This window comes from Eleutherodactylus coqui, chromosome 10, assembly GCF_035609145.1.
Source record: "Eleutherodactylus coqui strain aEleCoq1 chromosome 10, aEleCoq1.hap1, whole genome shotgun sequence".
In the NCBI taxonomy this organism is placed as follows: Eukaryota; Metazoa; Chordata; class Amphibia; order Anura; family Eleutherodactylidae; genus Eleutherodactylus; species Eleutherodactylus coqui.
The window spans coordinates 8,021,940-8,048,018 of NC_089846.1; the positions used below are offsets into that span (position 1 = coordinate 8,021,940).

At 39.0% G+C, this 26,079-nt stretch overlaps 1 protein-coding gene across 2 annotated transcripts in view; it reads right to left on the reverse strand.

Annotated features, from left to right (window-relative positions):
• The window catches only part of SPACA9 (sperm acrosome associated 9), a 33,595-nt gene that overhangs the window by 1,498 nt on the left and 6,018 nt on the right, over positions 1–26,079 (reverse strand). The window contains exons 2-4 of one of the 2 annotated variants that reach the window (XM_066579726.1): positions 25,230–25,395; positions 24,781–24,983; positions 5,295–5,584 (exon numbers count right to left, since the gene is read on the reverse strand). In XM_066579726.1, coding sequence (XP_066435823.1) covers positions 5,295–5,584; positions 24,781–24,983; positions 25,230–25,385 — 649 coding nt within the window. In that variant the 5' untranslated portion in view covers positions 25,386–25,395. Of the gene's footprint in view, positions 1–4,380; positions 5,585–24,780; positions 24,984–25,229; positions 25,396–26,079 lie in introns of those variants that run through there. The other variant, XM_066579725.1, reaches the window with a different exon arrangement.

Sequence of the window (26,079 nt, forward strand, 5' to 3'; positions counted from 1 at the left end):
GGAACTCGCGCATCGTGTGAATCCAGCTTTCCACGGGATGACTGTTGGGCGCGCCGGACCGTTGTCCCACCAGTAATTGCTTCTCTACTTTCACACAAAAGCGAAGATCACTCCCTGAATCGAGGCAGGTGGGCCGCAATGATCTCCGGTCCATCCGCCTCCATTCACCACAAGTGGGCCGATGTTCACAGATGACCAGCAGCCTGCTTAAACCCGCCGATCGTCGATCAGATTCCCGCGATCCAGTGAGTATCTGGCCGATAAACGTGTAAAAGGGCCCTTAGTCATGTTGTCAAGGGCTTTGAAACGTTGACTTACAGGGACGTCTCCTTCCAGTAGGTGGCGCTGCAGAGGTACTTCTTCATCCCCTATTTCCGCAGTCTGTTGTAAGCACACATAGCCGTGTGGCTCAGGCCTTAGCGATGCCACACTGCGGTACCGTACAAGTAGCTGCGGACGCTGGAAATGTGGTACGTGGTTTTCCTTTAATTTTAGCACCAATTTTTTAGAATACAAAAATACAAGATTTCAAGTAAAAAACAAAAGTTAAATCCATTACAGACAAGCAGGAAAAGCGAAGCCGACCGCGGCGGCCGCGGAACGCAGCAGAGAACCCAGTTTTAACCCGTGATGATGTTGGTGTACCGGGAGAGTAAGGCCACTTCACACAAAACGTCGGCAAAATGCAACAATTTCGACCACGATTTTTTTTTTTTCGTTGCCAGTGTGTTTTAGCGCCCCCTATCATTGGGATGGCTGAGGAGGGGTGCTACACGCAGAAAAGTAGAGCAGACAGAGTTTTAAAATTGCAGTGCTGGAAAGCGCCATCTAGTGCCGCAATCAAGCGAATGTCAGTGAGGCCCAATTGAAATCAATGGGAGAGTTATACCGCGATTATTAAGAGCGGCCCAAGTCATAAATGTGTGATGTGGCAGATGGTCCATCTGGCTGTGGGAAAGCTGAGTGCCACCTCTACGACTGCCCATAGAGCACCTCCGGGGGTCACGCTCCGCTTTTCTAGAATCCAAAAAGAAAAATAGAAACGGAACGGAAGCGTACAAAAGCCTTTCCGTTTTCTGAAATCCCATTGAAATCAATTGGGCAAAAATGGATGGTTTGGGGGTTTTTTCCTTTTAGTTTCTCTCCTCCAAAAACGGAGCAGAAAGATGGAAACCCTGAACTGACCCCAACGCTGGTGTGAGCCCAGCCTGATGTAGATGCAAATAGAATATACACTGAACGGCCCCTTTATTAGAGCCCCGGCCTTTTCATGATTGGCGCTTCTCAATGAACATTCTCCCCTGACCCCGAAGCATAAAATCACGTGACAAGTTTTCCGTGGATCAGTTTCAGTGTGAATCCACATTAGATGGGAGAATCCAGCGATCGGAGCGACTTCCAACGAGGCCGGTCATCGGTGGTAGACTAGCCGGGGGCTCACCGCCAACTGAAAAGGGGTCGGAGGAGGATGTCGGGAATCGTTCTGACCAACAGGCTGCACAGTCAGGCAAATACAACGCTGGAGCTCCGACTAATGTGTCTGAACGCACAACTCGCCGTTCCTCCGCACGGATGGGATATAACAGCAGGCGACCAGTTCCAGCGCCATTGTGTCTAAGAGAAACAGGAGAGACTCCAGCGGGCGAAAGAGCGCAAAACTTGTATCACTGAGCAGCGGAAAAACATCGCCTGGTTCAGATTTCTGTTGCTCCGTGATGATGGGAGGTCAGAATTTGGCGCAAGTGGCATGAATTGATGACCCCTTTCTCACAGCTGGTCAGAACATGTCAGCACCGCCATCTAATCTGCGACAACTACAAGAAGCTTCCTGTCCGCAGGGGCCGATATTCCTGCAGAATGATATCACCAAGTAGTGGAGTCTATGCCACGACAAAATGCTGCGGTTCTGAAGCTCAAAAAAGGTCCAACGCGCTTCTACACGGGTCTCTAATAAAGTGGCCATTCAGTGTATAAACAAAGATGAAATGATCATTGGCATAAAATCACTAACCGGCATATTACAGATGTGTCGTAGCTGCACAGGAAATCTCGGGAAATCCGCGGTCGTGATGCAACACGGTTGCAGGTTATTTAATTTATTTTTGTTAAGATGGCCTAAAACAATTAGTTGCATCACGATTTTAACAGGATTCTACTGCAGTTTTTGGTCAGCGTGTGAACCGGGAAACTGCAGCAAGATGTACCGCCTTACAGGTCTGATGAATTTTACGAATACTTCTATAGTTAATCATCATGCAGATAAGCGCCCCTCTGGTCAGCCTCTCCTATAGAACGTACTGGGCTTGGAATATCACACACAGGTATATAGGAACCACACTGGTTATATGGATATACTGTATAAGGTTAATAGGGCAGAAATTATCCACTGCCCACTGAGCAAAGATTCCAAGAAGTTACACTCTGCAGTGTAAAGAATGGAGGGTTACAATCTGGTTGCTACGGTTACATCGGTCCTATCTTTATATGTTACAGGCAGGTATAGAATGCCCAAAATAGACTGTCAAAGTATAAAAACCTGAATCCTTCACGTTTACGAGGCATTCTGTGTGGTACCAAAAGGCGAACTGGAAAAGTACAAGACACTCCCATCACTAACCCCCTTCCTTGACACTCCCTTCCCACTCCCCTACAACAAAAGATATGATTTCACTCTTTGCAACATCAACCCCATCGCCTTCTTCCAACTTTCCACTATTAAAACCCATCGCCTTCTTCCAAGGTCCCACACTCAACCCCCATCACCTTCTTCCAAGGTCCCGCACTCAACCCCCATCGCCTTCTTCCAACGTCCCGCACTCAACCCCCATCGCCTTCTTCCAACTTTCCACTCTCAACCCCCATCGCCTTCGTCCAACGTCCCGCACTCAACCCCCATCGCCTTCGTCCAACGTCCCGCACTCAACCCCCATCGCCTTCGTCCAACGTCCCGCACTCAACCCCCATCGCCTTCGTCCAACGTCCCGCACTCAACCCCCATCTCCTTCGTCCAACGTCCCGCACTCAACCCCCATCGCCTTCGTCCAACGTCCCGCACTCAACCCCCATCGCCTTCGTCCAACGTCCCGCACTCAACCCCCATCGCCTTCGTCCAACGTCCCGCACTCAACCCCCATCGCCTTCGTCCAACGTCCCGCACTCAACCCCCATCGCCTTCGTCCAACGTCCCGCACTCAACCCCCATCGCCTTCGTCCAACGTCCCGCACTCAACCCCCATCGCCTTCGTCCAACGTCCCGCACTCAACCCCCATCGCCTTCTTCCAACGTCCCGCACTCAACCCCCATCGCCTTCTTCCAACGTCCCGCACTCAACCCCCATCGCCTTCTTCCAACGTCCCGCACTCAACCCCCATCGCCTTCTTCCAACGTCCCGCACTCAACCCCCATCGCCTTCTTCCAACGTCCCGCACTCAACCCCCATCGCCTTCTTCCAACGTCCCGCACTCAACCCCCATCGCCTTCTTCCAACGTCCCGCACTCAACCCCCATCGCCTTCTTCCAACGTCCCGCACTCAACCCCCATCGCCTTCTTCCAACGTCCCGCACTCAACCCCCATCGCCTTCGTCCAACGTCCCGCACTCAACCCCCATCGCCTTCGTCCAACGTCCCGCACTCAACCCCCATCGCCTTCGTCCAACGTCCCGCACTCAACCCCCATCGCCTTCGTCCAACGTCCCGCACTCAACCCCCATCGCCTTCGTCCAACGTCCCGCACTCAACCCCCATCGCCTTCGTCCAACGTCCCGCACTCAACCCCCATCGCCTTCGTCCAACGTCCCGCACTCAACCCCCATCGCCTTCGTCCAACGTCCCGCACTCAACCCCCATCGCCTTCGTCCAACGTCCCGCACTCAACCCCCATCGCCTTCGTCCAACGTCCCGCACTCAACCCCCATCGCCTTCGTCCAACGTCCCGCACTCAACCCCCATCGCCTTCGTCCAACGTCCCGCACTCAACCCCCATCGCCTTCTTCCAACGTCCCGCACTCAACCCCCATCGCCTTCTTCCAACGTCCCGCACTCAACCCCCATCGCCTTCTTCCAACGTCCCGCACTCAACCCCCATCGCCTTCTTCCAACGTCCCGCACTCAACCCCCATCGCCTTCGTCCAACGTCCCGCACTCAACCCCCATCGCCTTCGTCCAACGTCCCGCACTCAACCCCCATCGCCTTCGTCCAACGTCCCGCACTCAACCCCCATCGCCTTCGTCCAACGTCCCGCACTCAACCCCCATCGCCTTCGTCCAACGTCCCGCACTCAACCCCCATCGCCTTCGTCCAACGTCCCGCACTCAACCCCCATCGCCTTCGTCCAACGTCCCGCACTCAACCCCCATCGCCTTCTTCCAACGTCCCGCACTCAACCCCCATCGCCTTCTTCCAACGTCCCGCACTCAACCCCCATCGCCTTCTTCCAACGTCCCGCACTCAACCCCCATCGCCTTCTTCCAACGTCCCGCACTCAACCCCCATCGCCTTCTTCCAACGTCCCGCACTCAACCCCCATCGCCTTCTTCCAACGTCCCGCACTCAATCCCCATCGCCTTCGTCCAACGTCCCGCACTCAACCCCCATCGCCTTCTTCCAACGTCCCGCACTCAATCCCATTGTCTTTTTTGCAACGTCACACAATCCAACCTCCATCGTTCCTCTCCAATGTTGTACAGTCCAACCCTGCTCCTCCGAGGTGCACCACTAATATTGCAGTCAGTCACCTCCGCCCCTGCTGTCTCGCTCCTCACTGCATTCTTGCTGACACAGTCCAGACTACAGTGCATGCACGCTGCATACAAGACTGGACAGATCTGATTCCCCATCTGTAAGCTGTGACGCGGCTGCTCTTAGGCTTCCCTCACTCAATGCCCTATGTACTGCCTGCCTTTCAGATGCCACATCTGCTGTGGGAGTCGTTAGGACGGGAGTTATACTTTGCCTAAAATGGTACCTCTATTTTGTATGACGCCTAGGTATTCTAGACAGTGTGTGCTTTTCACCCATTGCCTGAAAAATATATACACCTTTGTACTAAATATTAATATATACATACACTAGATGACCCATAGGATGACTGCAATTACATTAGAGCTCTCTACAGGATCCTAGACTAAAAACCTCCATTCTTTACACTGCAGGCAGCAGTTACTCTTGTGGAACAATAATGACTAATGCACAACCCAGTATTTATTACTTTACATGGACGGCTACAGAGTTTACGGGCATTTATGTGGTATAGAGGCGGCCTGCGGGTCTCCATGCTGGCTTTAAGGTCTCACCATTGTATTTCTTTCTGTTTGACATCTTGAAAGCTGGATCTGCATGACTGATATTGGTCTGAGCCCCAGTGTGATGTGTGAGGCTGCCTGCCTTAAGCTCGCCATCCTGCCTGCGCCTCTGACTGCTGCCCAGTCCGTCTCTATTTCCTAGATGTTGCAACTGCAGTTTCTCCATCCTGCCCACGGCTTCTCGGATGTTGTCCAGAGCCATGGGGATGAGGCTCACAATGCCACCATAAAAGTTCTTGGCTTCATCACAGCTGAGATGATTAACGACATCGTGAGGATATCTGGTGAAAGAAAAGGGTTAGAGATGAGCGAGTAGTGCCTTAGCCAAGTATCTCCACGTTCGTCTCTAAAGATTCGGGGGCCAGCGCGGGTGACAGGTGAGTTGCAGTGGGGAGCGGGGGGGGAGAGAGGGAGAAAGAGATATCCCCTCCGTTCCTCCCCGCTCTCCCCCGTCGCTCCCCGCCCACCGTCGGCCCCCAAATCTTTAGAGACGAGCGGGGAGATACTCGGCTAAGGCACTACTCGCTCATCTCCTAAAAATGGTTCATCAATGTACATACCTATAATACCGCCCCACCGCGTGTACTAAAATACTGCTGCGACCTATGTGCAACACTGAAATCACTAGAATGCTGCCCCTATGTGCAAGAATATAACTGCTATAATACTGCTCCCTATGTACAAGAATATAACTACTATAATACTGCCCCCTATGTTCAAGAATATAACTACTATAATACTGCCCCCTATGTACAAGAATATAACTACTATAATACTGCCCCCTATGTACAAGAATATAACTACTATAATACTGCACCCTATGTACAAGAATAGAACTACTATAATACTGCTCCCTATGTACAAGAATATAACTACTATAATACTGCTCCCTATGTACAAGAATATAACTACTATAATACTGCTCCCTATGTACAAGAATATAACTACTATAATACTGCCCCCTATGTACAAGAATATAACTACTATAATACTGCCCCCTATGTACAAGAATATAACTACTATAATACTGCTCCCTATGTACAAGAATATAACTACTATTATACTGCTCCCTATGTACAAGAATAGAACTACTATAATACTGCCCCCTATGTACAAGAATAGAACTACTATAATACTGCTCCCTATGTACAAGAATAGAACTACTATAATACTGCCTCCTATGTACAAGAATATAACTACTATAATACTGCCTCCTATGTACAAGAATATAACTACTATAATACTGCCTCCTATGTACAAGAATATAACTACTATAATACTGCCTCCTATGTACAAGAATATAACTACTATAATACTGCCCCTATGTACAAGAATATAACTACTATAATACTGCCCCCTGTGTACAAGAATATAACTACTATAATACTGCCCCCTGTGTACAAGAATATAACTACTATAATACTGCCCCCTACGTACAAGAATAGAACTACTATAATTCTGCCCCCTATGTACAATAATATAACTACTATAATCCTGCCTCCTATGTACAACATAATAACTACTATAATACTGCCCCCTACGTACAAGAATAGAACTACTATAATTCTGCCCCCTATGTACAACAATATAACTACTATAATCCTGCCCCCTATGTACAACAATATAACTACTATAATCCTGCCCCCTATGTACAAGAATATAACTACTATAATACTGCCCCCTATGTACAAGAATATAATTACTATAATACTGCCCCCTATGTACAAGAATATAACTACTATAATACTGCCCGCTATGTACAAGAATATAACTACTATAATACTGCCCCCTATGTACAAGAATATAATTACTATAATACTGCCCCTATGTACAAGAATATAACTACTATAATACTGCCCCCTATGTACAAGAATATAACTACTATAATACTGCCCTCCTATGTACAAGAATATAACTACTATAATACTGCCCTCTATATACAAGAATATAACTACTATAATACTGCCTCCAATGTACAAGAATATAACTACTATAATACTGCCCCCAATGTACAAGAATATAACTACTATAATACTGCCCCCTATGTACAAGAATATACCTACTATAATACTGCTCCATGTACAAGAATATAACTACTATAATACTGCCCCCTATGTACAAGAATATAACTACTATAATACTGCCCTCCTATGTACAAGAATATACCTACTATAATACTGCTCCATGTACAAGAATATAACTACTATAATACTGCCCCCTATGTACAAGAATATAACCACTATAATACTGCCCCCTATGTACAAGAATATAACCACTATAATACTGCTCCTTATGTACAAGAATATAACTACTATAATACTGCCTCCTATGTACAAGAATATAACTACTATAATACTGCCCCCTATGTACAAGAATATAACTACTATAATACTGCTCCCTATGTACAAGAATAGAACTACTATAATACTGCCTCCTATGTACAAGAATATAACTACTATAATACTGCCTCCTATGTACAAGAATATAACTACTATAATACTGCCTCCTATGTACAAGAATATAACTACTATAATACTGCCTCCTATGTACAAGAATATAACTACTATAATACTGCCTCCTATGTACAAGAATATAACTACTATAATACTGCCCCTATGTACAAGAATATAACTACTATAATACTGCCCCCTGTGTACAAGAATATAACTACTATAATACTGCCCCCTGTGTACAAGAATATAACTACTATAATACTGCCCCCTACGTACAAGAATAGAACTACTATAATTCTGCCCCCTATGTACAATAATATAACTACTATAATCCTGCCTCCTATGTACAACATAATAACTACTATAATACTGCCCCCTACGTACAAGAATAGAACTACTATAATTCTGCCCCCTATGTACAACAATATAACTACTATAATCCTGCCCCCTATGTACAACAATATAACTACTATAATCCTGCCCCCTATGTACAAGAATATAACTACTATAATACTGCCCCCTATGTACAAGAATATAATTACTATAATACTGCCCCCTATGTACAAGAATATAACTACTATAATACTACCTCCTATGTACAAGAATATAACTACTATAATACTGCCCGCTATGTACAAGAATATAACTACTATAATACTGCCCCCTATGTACAAGAATATAATTACTATAATACTGCCCCTATGTACAAGAATATAACTACTATAATACTGCCCCCTATGTACAAGAATATAACTACTATAATACTGCCCTCCTATGTACAAGAATATACCTACTATAATACTGCTCCTTATGTACAAGAATATAACTACTATAATACTGCCCTCCTATGTACAAGAATATAACTACTATAATACTGCCTCCTATGTACAAGAATATAACTACTATAATACTGCCCTCCTATGTACAAGAATATAACTACTATAATACTGCCCTCTATATACAAGAATATAACTACTATAATACTGCTCCTATGTACAAGAATATAACTACTATAATACTGCCCTCTATATACAAGAATATACCTACTATAATACTGCTCCTTATGTACAAGAATATAACTACTATAATACTGCCCTCCTATGTACAAGAATATAACTACTATAATACTGCCTCCTATGTACAAGAATATAACTACTATAATACTGCCTCCTATGTACAAGAATATAACTACTATAATACTGCCCTCCTATGTACAAGAATATAACTACTATAATACTGCCCTCTATATACAAGAATATAACTACTATAATACTGCCTCCAATGTACAAGAATATAACTACTATAATACTGCCCCCAATGTACAAGAATATAACTACTATAATACTGCCCCCTATGTACAAGAATATACCTACTATAATACTGCTCCATGTACAAGAATATAACTACTATAATACTGCCCCCTATGTACAAGAATATAACCACTATAATACTGCCCCCTATGTACAAGAATATAACCACTATAATACTGCTCCTTATGTACAAGAATATAACTACTATAATACTGCCTCCTATGTACAAGAATATAACTACTATAATACTGCCCCCTATGTACAAGAATATAACTACTATTATACTGCCCCCTATGTACAAGAATATAACTACTATTATACTGCCCCCTATGTACAAGAATATAACTACTATAATACTGCCCCCTATGTACAAGAATATAACTACTATAATACTGCCTCCTATGTACAAGAATATAACTACTATAATACTGCCCCCTATGTACAAGAATATAACTACTATAATACTGCCCTCCTATGTACAAGAATATACCTACTAGAATACTGCTCCTTATGTACAAGAATATAACTACTATAATACTGCCCCCTGTGTACAAGAATATAACTACTATAATACTGCCCCCTGTGTACAAGAATAGAACTACTATAATACTGCCCCGTACTGACAAGAATAGAACTACTATAATACTGCCCCCTATGTACAAGAATATAACTACTATAATACTGCCCCCTATGTACAAGAATATAACTACTATAATACTGCCCCCTATGTACAAGAATATAATTACTATAATACTGGCCCCTATGTACAACAATATAACTACTATAATACTGCCCCCTATGTACAAGAATATAATTACTATAATACTGCCCCCTATGTACAAAAATATAACTACTATAATACTACCTCCTATGTACAAGAATATAACTACTATAATACTGCCCGCTATGTACAAGAATATAACTACTATAATACTGCCCCTATGAACAAGAATATAACTACTATAATACTGGCCCCTATGTACAAGAATATAACTACTATAATACTGCCCCCTATGTACAAGAATATAACTACTATAATACTGCCCCCTATGTACAAGAATATAACTACTATAATACTGCCCCCTATGTACAAGAATATAACTACTATTATACTGCCTCCCTATGTACAAGAATAGAACTACTATAATACTGCCCCTATGAACAAGAATATAACTACTATAATACCGCCCCCTATGTACAAGAATATAACTACTATAATACTGCCCCCTATGTACAAGAATATAACTACTATTATACTGCCTCCCTATGTACAAGAATAGAACTACTATAATACTGCCCCTATGTACAAGAATATAACTACTATAATACTGCCCCCTATGTACAAGAATATAACTACTATAATACTGCCCCCTATGTACAAGGACTATAACTATTATAATACTGCCCCCTATGTACAAGAATATAACTACTATAATACTGCCCCCTATGTACAAGAATATAACTACTATAATACTGCTCCTATGTACAAGAATATAACTACTATAATACTGCCCCCCTATGTACAAGAATAGAACTACTATAATACTGCCCCCTATGTACAAGAAAATAACTACTATAATACTGCTCCTATGTACAAGAATATAACTACTATAATACTGCCTCCTATGTACAAGAATATAACTACTGTAATACTGCCCCCTATGTACAAGAATATAACTACTATAATACTGCCCCCTATGTACAAGAATATAACTACTATAATACTGCTCCTATGTAGAAGAATATAACTACTATAATACTGCCCCCTATGTACAAGAATATAACTACTATAATACTGCCCCCTATGTACAAGAATATAACTTCTATAATACTGCCCCCTATGTACAAGAATATAACTACTATAATACTGCTCCCTATGTACAAGAATATAACTACTATAATACCGCCCCCTATGTACAAGAATATAACTTCTATAATACCGCCCCCTATGTATAAGAATATAACTACTATAATACCGCCCCCTATGTACAAGAATATAACTACTATAATACTGCCCCCTATGCACAAGAATATAACTACTATAATACTGCCTCCCTATGTACAAGAATAGAACTACTATAATACTGCCCCCTATGTACAAGAATATAACTACTATAATACTGCCCCCTATGTACAAGAATATAACTACTATAATACTGCCCCCTATGTACAAGAATATAACTACTATAATACTGCCCCCTATGTACAAGAATATAACTACTATAATACTGCCCCTATGTACAAGAATATAACTACTATAATACTGCTCCCAATGTACAAGAATATAACTACTATAATACTGCCCCCTATTAACAAGAATATAACTACTATAATACTGCCCCCTATGTACAAGAATATAACTACTATAATACTGACCTCCTATGTACAAGAATATAACTACTATAATACTGCCCCCTATGTACAAGAATATAACTACTATAATACTGCCCCCTATGTACAAGGATATAACTACTATAATACTGCCCCCAATGTACAAGAATATAACTACTATAATACTGCCCCCTATGTACAAGAATATAACTACTATAATACTGCCCCCTATGTACAAGAATATAACTACTATAATACTGCTCCTATGTACAAGAATATAACTACTATAATACTGCCCTCTATGTACAAGAATATAACTACTATAATACTGCCTCCTATGTACAAGAATATAACTACTATAATACTGCCTCCTATGTACAAGAATATAACTACTATAATACTGCCCCTATGTACAAGAATATAACTACTATAATACTGCCCCCTGTGTACAAGAATATAACTACTATAATACTGCCCCCTGTGTACAAGAATATAACTACTATAATACTGCCCCCTACGTACAAGAATAGAACTACTATAATTCTGCCCCCTATGTACAATAATATAACTCCTATAATCCTGCCTCCTATGTACAACATAATAACTACTATAATACTGCCCCCTATGTACAAGAATATAACTACTATAATACTGCCCCCTACGTACAAGAATAGAACTACTATAATTCTGCCCCCTATGTACAACAATATAACTACTATAATCCTGCCCCCTATGTACAACAATATAACTACTATAATCCTGCCCCCTATGTACAAGAATATAACTACTATAATACTGCCCCCTACGTACAAGAATAGAACTACTATAATTCTGCCCCCTATGTACAACAATATAACTACTATAATCCTGCCCCCTATGTACAACAATATAACTACTATAATCCTGCCCCCTATGTACAAGAATATAACTACTATAATACTGCCCCCTATGTACAAGAATATAATTACTATAATACTGCCCCCTATGTACAAGAATATAACTACTATAATACTACCTCCTATGTACAAGAATATAACTACTATAATACTGCCCGCTATGTACAAGAATATAACTACTATAATACTGCCCCCTATGTACAAGAATATAATTACTATAATACTGCCCCTATGTACAAGAATATAACTACTATAATACTGCCCCCTATGTACAAGAATATAACTACTATAATACTGCCCTCCTATGTACAAGAATATACCTACTATAAGGGCTTAGTCACACGGGCGTTTATTGCCGCGATTTGCGCATGCGCATGCGTCCGGCGACTTTTTAAAACCATTGCTTTGCAATGGTATCGGACACATGAGCGCTTTTTATGCGCTCGTCCGAAAAATTATAGAACAAAAAATCGCAGATCGCACCTATCTGCGATCTGCGATTCCTGTTCGCTTCTGTATATGCGCTCAATGGGGCCGGCGGCAGCAGCGCCGACCCCATTGAGAACATATAGAAGACAAATCATTCTTCTCTGCCACAGCTGTAACAGCTGTGGCAGAGAAGAACGATGTTTGCCCATTGAATTCAATGGAGCGGCAAAACAGCCGCTCCATTGAAAGCAATGTGCTGCCGGCGTGTGCGGGGTTAATTGTCGGGAAGGGGTTAAATATATAAACCCTTCCCTGCAATTCATGCTAAAATGTGTTAAAATAAAAAAAAATTGTATACTCACCTTTCCGCTGCAGCCGGAGTCCAGCCGCGGCCGCTGTCAGTTCTCCTGAACTGCTTCTCGGCACTATTCAGCCGGCGGGGCTTTAAAATCCCCGCCTGCTGAATGATCTGCTCTGATTGGTCACAGCCTGACCAATCAGAGGCCGGTTTCACTCACACACCCATTCATGAATTCATGAATGGGTGAGTGACTGCTGCCTCTCAGCGCTGAGCCAATCAGGGGCAGGTCTGACTCACATCCATTCATGAATTCATGAATGGGTGTGAGTGAGGCATGCCTCTGATTGGCTCAGCGCTGAGCCAATCAGGGGGCAGGTCTGACTCACACCCCCTTCACACCCACTGCAGGACGGCCGCTCGGAGCTGCCGGCAGAAGGTGAGAATGCAATTTTTTTTTATTTTTACACATTTTAGGATGGATTGCAGGTAAGGGCTTATATATTTAAGCCCTTACCGACAATTCATCCCGGGCTCGCCCGCAGCGCATTGCTTTCAATGGAGACGGCTGTATTGCCGTCTCCATTGAATGCAATGCGCTGGACAGCTCCGGCCCCTTTCTAATGAAACGCGGCTAGGAGCAGATTTTCGGGCGATTTGCGGGCGACTTGCGCGCACCGGTCACGCGATTTGCGGATGCGCATCCGTCATGCGATCCGCAAATCGCGGCAAAAAACGCCCGTCTGACTAAGGCCTAATACTGCTCCTTATGTACAAGAATATAACTACTATAATACTGCCCTCCTATGTACAAGAATATAACTACTATAATACTGCCTCCTATGTACAAGAATATAACTACTATAATACTGCCTCCAATGTACAAGAATATAACTACTATAATACTGCCCCCAATGTACAAGAATATAACTACTATAATACTGCCCCCTATGTACAAGAATATACCTACTATAATACTGCTCCATGTACAAGAATATAACTACTATAATACTGCCCCCTATGTACAAGAATATAACTACTATAATACTGCCCCCTATGTACAAGAATATACCTACTATAATACTGCTCCATGTACAAGAATATAACTACTATAATACTGCCCCCTATGTACAAGAATATAACCACTATAATACTGCCCCCTATGTACAAGAATATAACCACTATAATACTGCTCCTTATGTACAAGAATATAACTACTATAATACTGCCTCCTATGTACAAGAATATAACTACTATAATACTGCCCCCTATGTACAAGAATATAACTACTATTATACTGCCCCCTATGTACAAGAATATAACTACTATTATACTGCCCCCTATGTACAAGAATATAACTACTATAATACTGCCCCCTATGTACAAGAATATAACTACTATAACACTGCCTCCTATGTACAAGAATATAACTACTATAATACTGACCCCTATGTACAAGAATATAACTACTATAATACTGCCCTCCTATGTACAAGAATATACCTACTATAATACTGCTCCTTATGTACAAGAATATAACTACTATAATACTGCCCCCTGTGTACAAGAATATAACTACTATAATACTGCCCCCTGTGTACAAGAATAGAACTACTATAATACTGCCCCGTACGTACAAGAATAGAACTACTATAATACTGCCCCCTATGTACAAGAATATAACTACTATAATACTGCCCCCTATGTACAAGAATATAACTACTATAATACTGCCCCCTATGTACAAGAATATAATTACTATAATACTGGCCCCTATGTACAACAATATAACTACTATAATACTGCCCCCTATGTACAAGAATATAATTACTATAATACTGCCCCCTATGTACAAAAATATAACTACTATAATACTACCTCCTATGTACAAGAATATAACTACTATAATACTGCCCGCTATGTACAAGAATATAACTACTATAATACTGCCCCTATGAACAAGAATATAACTACTATAATACTGGCCCCTATGTACAAGAATATAACTACTATAATACTGCCCCCTATGTACAAGAATATAACTACTATAATACTGCCCCCTATGTACAAGAATATAACTACTATTATACTGCCTCCCTATGTACAAGAATAGAACTACTATAATACTGCCCCTATGAACAAGAATATAACTACTATAATACCGCCCCCTATGTACAAGAATATAACTACTATAATACTGCCCCCTATGTACAAGAATATAACTACTATTATACTGCCTCCCTATGTACAAGAATAGAACTACTATAATACTGCCCCTATGTACAAGAATATAACTACTATAATACTGCCTCCTATGTACAAGAATATAACTACTATAATACTGCCCCCTATGTACAAGGACTATAACTATTATAATACTGCCCCCTATGTACAAGAATATAACTACTATAATACTGCCCCCTATGTACAAGAATATAACTACTATAATACTGCTCCTATGTACAAGAATATAACTACTATAATACTGCCCCCCTATGTACAAGAATAGAACTACTATAATACTGCCCCCTATGTACAAGAAAATAACTACTATAATACTGCTCCTATGTACAAGAATATAACTACTATAATACTGCCTCCTATGTACAAGAATATAACTACTGTAATACTGCCCCCTATGTACAAGAATATAACTACTATAATACTGCCCCCTATGTACAAGAATATAACTACTATAATACTGCTCCTATGTAGAAGAATATAACTACTATAATACTGCCCCCTATGTACAAGAATATAACTACTATAATACTGCCCCCTATGTACAAGAATATAACTTCTATAATACTGCCCCCTATGTACAAGAATATAACTACTATAATACTGCTCCCTATGTACAAGAATATAACTACTATAATACCGCCCCCTATGTACAAGAATATAACTTCTATAATACCGCCCCTATGTACAAGAATATAACTACTATAATACCGCCCCCTATGTACAAGAATATAACTACTATAATACTGCCCCCTATGCACAAGAATATAACTACTATAATACTGCCTCCCTATGTACAAGAATAGAACTACTATAATACTGCCCCCTATGTACAAGAATATAACTACTATAATACTGCCCCCTATGTACAAGAATATAACTACTATAATACTGCCCCCTATGTACAAGAATATAACTACTATAATACTGCCCCCTATGTACAAGAATATAACTACTATAATACTGCCCCTATGTACAAGAATATAACTACTATAATACTGACCTCCTATGTACAAGAATATAACTACTATAATACTGCCCCCTATGTACAAGAATATAACTACTATAATACTGCCCCCTATGTACAAGGATATAACTACTATAATACTGCCCCCAATGTACAAGAATATAACTACTATAATACTGCCCCCTATGTACAAGAATATAACTACTATAATACTGCCCCATATGTACAAGAATATAACTACTATAATACTGCTCCTATGTACAAGAATATAACTACTATAATACTGCCCTCTATGTACAAGAATATAACTACTATAATACTGCCCCCTATGTACAAGAATATAACTACTATAATACTGCCCCCAATGTACAAGAATATAACTACTATAATACTGCCCCCTATGCACAAGAATAGAACTACTATAATACTGCCCTCTATGTACAAGAATATAACTTCTATAATACTGCCCCCTATGTACAAGAATATAACTACTATAATACTGCTCCTATGTACAAGAATATAACTACTATAATACTGCCCCCTATGTACAAGAATATAACTACTATAATACTGCCCCCTATGTACAAGAATATAACTACTATAATACTGCCCCCTATGTACAAGAATATAACTACTATAATACTGCCCCCTATGTACAAGAATAGAACTACTATAATACTGCCCTCTATGTACAAGAATATAACTTCTATAATACTGCCCCCTATGTACAAGAATATAACTACTATAATACTGCTCCTATGTACAAGAATATAACTACTATAATACTGCCCCCTATGTACAAGAATATAACTACTATAATACTGCCCCCTTTGTACAAGAATATAGCTACTATAATACTGCTCACTATGTACAAGAATATAACTACTATAATACCGCCCCCTATGTACAAGAATATAACTACTATAATACCGCCCCCTGTGTACAAGAATATAACTACTATAATACTGCCCCCTATGTACAAGAATATAACTACTATAATACTGCCCCCTTTGTACAAGAATATAACTACTATAATACTGCCCCCTATGTACAAGAATATAACTACTATAATACTGCTCCTATGTACAAGAATATAACTACTATAATACTGCCCCCTTTGTACAAGAATATAACTACTATAATACTGCCCCCTATGTACAAGAATATAACTACTATAATACTGCCCCCTTTGTACAAGAATATAACTACTATAATACTGCCCCCTATGTACAAGAATATAACTACTATAATACTGCTCCTATGTACAAGAATATAACTACTATAATACTGCCCCCTATGTACAAGAATATAACTACTATAATACTGCCCCCTTTGTACAAGAATATAACTACTATAATACTGCCCCCTATGTACAAGAATATAACTACTATAATACTGCCCCCTTTGTACAAGAATATAACTACTATAATACTGCCCCCTTTGTACAAGAATATAACTACTATAATACTGCCTCCTATGTACAAGAATATAACTACTATAATACTGCCTCCTATGTACAAGAATATAACTACTATAATACTGCCCCCTATGTACAAGAATATAACTACTATAATACTGCTCCTATGTACAAGAATATAACTACTATAATACTGCCCCCTATGTACAAGAATATAACTACTATAATACTGCCTCCTATGTACAAGAATATAACTACTAGAATACTGCCCCCTATGTACAAGAATATAACTACTATAATACTGCCCCCTTTGTACAAGAATATAACTACTATAATACTGCTCCCTATGTACAAGAATATAACTACTATAATACTGCCCCCTGTGTACAAGAATATAACTACTATAATACTGCCCCCTATGTACAAGAATATAACTACTATAATACTGCTTCCTATGTACAAGAATATAACTACTATAATACTGCCTCCTATGTACAAGAATATAACTACTATAATACTGCTCCTATGTACAAGAATATAACTACTATAATACTGGCCCCTATGTACAAGAATATAACTACTATAATACTGCCCCTATGTACAAGAATATAACTACTATAATACTGCCCCCTATGTACAAGAATATAACTACTATAATACTGCCCCCTATGTACAAGAATATAACTACTATAATACTGCCCCTATGTACAAGAATACAACTACTATAATACTGCCCCCTATGTAGAAGAATATAACTACTATAATACTGCCCCCTATGTACAAGAATATAACTACTATAATACTGCTCCCTATGTACAAGAATATAACTACTATAATACTGCCCCCTATGTACAAGAATATAACTACTATAATACTGCCCCTATGTACAAGAATATAACTACTATAATACTGCCCCTATGTACAAGAATATAACTACTATAATACTCCCCCCTATGTACAAGAATATAACTACTATAATACTGCCCCCTATGTACAAGAATATAACTACTATAATACTGCCCCCTATGTACAAGAATATAACTACTATAATACTGCCCCCTATGTACAAGAATATAACTACTATAATACTGCCCCCTATGTACAAGAATATAACTACTATAATACTGCCCCCTATGTACAAGAATATAACTACTATAATACTGCCCCTATGTACAAGAATATAACTACTATAATACTGCCCCCTATGTACAAGAATATAACTACTATAATACTGGCCCCTATGTACAAGAATATAACTACTATAATACTGCCCCCTATGTACAAGAATATAACTACTATAATACTGCCCCCTATGTACAAGAATATAACTACTATAATACTGCCCCTATGTACAAGAATATAACTACTATAATACTGCCCCCTATGTACAAGAATATAACTACTATAATACTGCCCCCTATGTACAAGAATATAACTACTATAATACTGCCCCTATGTACAAGAATATAACTACTATAATACTGCCCCTATGTACAAGAATATAACTACTATAATACTGCCCCCTATGTACAAGAATATAACTACTATAATACTGCCCCCTATGTACAAGAATATAACTACTATAATACTGCCCCCTATGTACAAGAATATAACTACTATAATACTGCCCCCTATGTACAAGAATATAACTACTATAATACTGCCCCCTATGTACAAGAATATAACTACTATAATACTGCCCCCTATGTACAAGAATATAACTACTATAATACTGCCCCCTATGTACAAGAATATAACTACTATAATACTGCCCCTATGTACAAGAATATAACTACTATAATACTGCCCCCTATGTACAAGAATATAACTACTATAATACTGGCCCCTATGTACAAGAATATAACTACTATAATACTGCCCCATATGTACAAGAATATAACTACTATAATACTGCTCCTATGTACAAGAATATAACTACTATAATACTGCCCTCTATGTACAAGAATATAACTACTATAATACTGCCCCCTATGTACAAGAATATAACTACTATAATACTGCCCCCAATGTACAAGAATATAACTACTATAATACTGCCCCCTATGCACAAGAATAGAACTACTATAATACTGCCCTCTATGTACAAGAATATAACTTCTATAATACTGCCCCCTATGTACAAGAATATAACTACTATAATACTGCTCCTATGTACAAGAATATAACTACTATAATACTGCCCCCTATGTACAAGAATATAACTACTATAATACTGCCCCCTATGTACAAGAATAGAACTACTATAATACTGCCCCCTATGTACAAGAATATAACTACTATAATACTGCCCCCTATGTACAAGAATAGAACTACTATAATACTGCCCTCTATGTACAAGAATATAACTTCTATAATACTGCCCCCTATGTACAAGAATATAACTACTATAATACTGCTCCTATGTACAAGAATATAACTACTATAATACTGCCCCCTATGTACAAGAATATAACTACTATAATACTGCCCCCTTTGTACAAGAATATAGCTACTATAATACTGCTCACTATGTACAAGAATATAACTACTATAATACTGCCCCCTATGTACAAGAATATAACTACTATAATACCGCCCCCTGTGTACAAAAATATAACTACTATAATACTGCCCCCTATGTACAAGAATATAACTACTATAATACTGCCCCCTTTGTACAAGAATATAACTACTATAATACTGCCCCCTATGTACAAGAATATAACTACTATAATACTGCTCCTATGTACAAGAATATAACTACTATAATACTGCCCCCTTTGTACAAGAATATAACTACTATAATACTGCCCCCTATGTACAAGAATATAACTACTATAATACTGCCCCCTTTGTACAAGAATATAACTACTATAATACTGCCCCCTATGTACAAGAATATAACTACTATAATACTGCTCCTATGTACAAGAATATAACTACTATAATACTGCCCCCTATGTACAAGAATATAACTACTATAATACTGCCCCCTTTGTACAAGAATATAACTACTATAATACTGCCCCCTATGTACAAGAATATAACTACTATAATACTGCCCCCTTTGTACAAGAATATAACTACTATAATACTGCCCCCTTTGTACAAGAATATAACTACTATAATACTGCCTCCTATGTACAAGAATATAACTACTATAATACTGCCTCCTATGTACAAGAATATAACTACTATAATACTGCCCCCTATGTACAAGAATATAACTACTATAATACTGCTCCTATGTACAAGAATATAACTACTATAATACTGCCCCCTATGTACAAGAATATAACTACTATAATACTGCCTCCTATGTACAAGAATATAACTACTAGAATACTGCCCCCTATGTACAAGAATATAACTACTATAATACTGCCCCCTTTGTACAAGAATATAACTACTATAATACTGCTCCCTATGTACAAGAATATAACTACTATAATACTGCCCCCTGTGTACAAGAATATAACTACTATAATACTGCCCCCTATGTACAAGAATATAACTACTATAATACTGCTTCCTATGTACAAGAATATAACTACTATAATACTGCCTCCTATGTACAAGAATATAACTACTATAATACTGCTCCTATGTACAAGAATATAACTACTATAATACTGGCCCCTATGTACAAGAATATAACTACTATAATACTGCCCCTATGTACAAGAATATAACTACTATAATACTGCCCCCTATGTACAAGAATATAACTACTATAATACTGCCCCCTATGTACAAGAATATAACTACTATAATACTGCCCCTATGTACAAGAATACAACTACTATAATACTGCCCCCTATGTAGAAGAATATAACTACTATAATACTGCCCCCTATGTACAAGAATATAACTACTATAATACTGCTCCCTATGTACAAGAATATAACTACTATAATACTGCCCCCTATGTACAAGAATATAACTACTATAATACTGCCCCTATGTACAAGAATATAACTACTATAATACTGCCCCTATGTACAAGAATATAACTACTATAATACTCCCCCCTATGTACAAGAATATAACTACTATAATACTGCCCCCTATGTACAAGAATATAACTACTATAATACTGCCCCCTATGTACAAGAATATAACTACTATAATACTGCCCCCTATGTACAAGAATATAACTACTATAATACTGCCCCCTATGTACAAGAATATAACTACTATAATACTGCCCCCTATGTACAAGAATATAACTACTATAATACTGCCCCTATGTACAAGAATATAACTACTATAATACTGCCCCCTATGTACAAGAATATAACTACTATAATACTGGCCCCTATGTACAAGAATATAACTACTATAATACTGCCCCCTATGTACAAGAATATAACTACTATAATACTGCCCCCTATGTACAAGAATATAACTACTATAATACTGCCCCTATGTACAAGAATATAACTACTATAATACTGCCCCCTATGTACAAGAATATAACTACTATAATACTGCCCCCTATGTACAAGAATATAACTACTATAATACTGCCCCTATGTACAAGAATATAACTACTATAATACTGCCCCTATGTACAAGAATATAACTACTATAATACTGCCCCCTATGTACAAGAATATAACTACTATAATACTGCCCCCTATGTACAAGAATATAACTACTATAATACTGCCCCCTATGTACAAGAATATAACTACTATAATACTGCCCCCTATGTACAAGAATATAACTACTATAATACTGCCCCCTATGTACAAGAATATAACTACTATAATACTGCCCCCTATGTACAAGAATATAACTACTATAATACTGCCCCCTATGTACAAGAATATAACTACTATAATACTGCCCCTATGTACAAGAATATAACTACTATAATACTGCCCCCTATGTACAAGAATATAACTACTATAATACTGGCCCCTATGTACAAGAATATAACTACTATAATACTGCCCCTATGTACAAGAATATAACTACTATAATACTGCCCCCTATGTACAAGAATACAACTACTATAATACTGCCCCCTATGTACAAGAATATAACTACTATAATACTGCCCCCTATGTACAAGAATATAACTACTATAATACTGCTCCCTATGTACAAGAATATAACTAATATAATACTGCCCCCTATGTACAAGAATATAACTAATATAATACTGCCCCCTATGTACAAGAATATAACTACTATAATACTGCCCCTATGTACAAGAATATAACTACTATAATACTGCCCCCTATGTACAAGAATATAACTACTATAATACTGCCCCTATGTACAAGAATATAACTACTATAATACTGCCCCTATGTACAAGAATATAACTACTATAATACTGCCCCTATGTACAAGAATATAACTACTATAATACTGCCCCCTATGTACAAGAATATAACTACTATAATACTGGCCCCTATGTACAAGAATATAACTACTATAATACTGCCCCTATGTACAAGAATATAACTACTATAATACTGCCCCCTATGTACAAGAATATAACTACTATAATACTGCCCCCTATGTACAAGAATATAACTACTATAATACTGCCCCCTATGTACAAGAATATAACTACTATAATACTGCTCCCTATGTACAAGAATATAACTACTATAATACTGCCCCTATGTACAAGAATATAACTACTATAATACTGCTCCGATGTAGTAGAATATAACTACTATAAAACTGCTCCTATGTACAAGAATATAACTACTATAATACTGCCCCCTATGTACAAGAATATAACTACTATAATACTGCTCCCTATGTACAAGAATATAACTAATATAATACTGCCCCCTATGTACAAGAATATAACTAATATAATACTGCCCCCTATGTACAAGAATATAACTACTATAATACTGCCCCTATGTACAAGAATATAACTACTATAATACTGCCCCCTATGTACAAGAATATAACTACTATAATACTGCCCCTATGTACAAGAATATAACTACTATAATACTGCCCCTATGTACAAGAATATAACTACTATAATACTGCCCCTATGTACAAGAATATAACTACTATAATACTGCCCCCTATGTACAAGAATATAACTACTATAATACTGGCCCCTATGTACAAGAATATAACTACTATAATACTGCCCCTATGTACAAGAATATAACTACTATAATACTGCCCCCTATGTACAAGAATATAACTACTATAATACTGCCCCCTATGTACAAGAATATAACTACTATAATACTGCCCCCTATGTACAAGAATATAACTACTATAATACTGCTCCCTATGTACAAGAATATAACTACTATAATACTGCCCCCTATGTACAAGAATATAACTACTATAATACTGCCCCCTATGTACAAGAATATAACTACTATAATACTGGCCCCTATGTACAAGAATATAACTACTATAATACTGCCCCTATGTACAAGAATATAACTACTATAATACTGCCCCCTATGTACAAGAATATAACTACTATAATACTGCCCCCTATGTACAAGAATATAACTACTATAATACTGCCCCCTATGTACAAGAATATAACTACTATAATACTGCTCCCTATGTACAAGAATATAACTACTATAATACTGTCCCTATGTACAAGAATATAACTACTATAATACTGTCCCTATGTACAAGAATATAACTACTATAATACTGCCCCCTATGTACAAGAATATAACTACTATAATACTGCTCCGATGTAGTAGAATATAACTACTATAAAACTGCTCCTATGTACAAGAATATAACTACTATAATAGATGGAACAAATATAGTTCTGGAACAAATATAGTTCACAGAATTGTTCAGTTTACACGCAGCCAATGACTGAATGATGAATGAGAAATGTGAGGGTTTTGTTCGTCATTCAGTGTCGGCCGGCTCATTCGCTTGCCTGCAGTATAAACACTGATCGTTCACATAGAAATGTAAAATATTGAACGAGAAGTGAATGAAAACTGTAGCAATCTCAATAAGAATAGATCAGTCTAAAAAGGCGGGCCGAGCGCAAACGAGCGGATGATGACATCACCAACTTGGTCGCTCAGACAAGCAAGAATCGTGAGATTCTTCTTATGTCTAAAAGGGCCATCAGTCGTGTCTGTGTTACTATTTAACTTACTTGGCTCTAAGAGCAGACAGTTCATTGGTTGGACTGAGTAGATTTAGGGTTTCTTCGATGATGCCCCCTGCTGACCTCGTGTCACATTGCATGGCATCCAGCTTGACGCAAAAATCGGCCAGGTTGTTGCAGACATCAAGGAACAGAGAGAGAATTCGCTTGTCTGTGCTGTTGTTGCAGTTGTAGTCTAAGTAGCCTTGCACCTGCAATGCAAACAGAGGGACCGCCCATACTTCTATTTCACACTTATACGCTTTCATATTTAAAAGTAACCTGGCATCTCCTGTATAGATAAATATAACTTGCAGTACCATGCCAGGCCACATGGAGTGCTGTTCAGGAAGCAATACACCCATAAACACTTTAAAGCACTGGGTTGCATGTATCAAAGTGCCACCTGGTGGGAGGAATTGGAAGTACTTGGTATATTGGCCATAGAATAGTGTTACCTGCAGCAGAGTCCCGACAGGTTTGATCCTATCATGTGCGTTTTCACGTGTGCGCTCCAGGGCGGTGATGAAGGTGACCTGCTGCTGGCTCAGGAGTTTACACTGCTGCTCCAGAGTCTTGAAGGTCTGCTTGGCCTCGACCATTGTGAAGTCCATTTCTGGGACCCTGGAAACGAGGATTATTATTGAGGCACTGCTTGCGTTTGCTGCTCCTCCCTGAAATGAACGGACGCTCTTCGGGTTTGTACGTACGGTGGAGTTCACCGCGCAATGTTCTACGTGTATTCTGCCTCTAAAAAGCACATCAAAATTTGCAGCTTTCGGACGCAGTTTTTGCTGTGGGTCAATGGGCAAAATCCACGTGCGGAATCACGATTTATTGCGTAAGAATTGCGCGTGCGGATTTTGCTCACTGACGGAGCCGAATCCGCAACAAAAACTGCAGATTTTGATGTTTTTAGAAATGGAGTTTACGCAGAAAATTCCACCGTGAATCCTGCCATGTGAGCGAACCCCCGGGGCTCATTTACAGGGGCGTGAGCATATATATATATATGTACGCAGTGTATTCATGGCCTGAAAACCGCCCATTCCCAGCATATTTTGGCTCCTCTTGAGGTTTTTTTTTGGCGCACTCAAGCACTGCGTATTTATGCACAAGAAAGCCTTCGTTACATGTGGAAACACGCATATCGTGTATATTCACTGCGCATTTGTGCGGTCCATTCACTTTAATGACCTACTCTGGTCCGTAATACGGACAGAAATAGCACATGGTGCGGGACTGAAAATCACGTGAAAAAAAAACGCAGTTGAGAAAAAACGTATTGAAATAATCGGTTTTATTGAC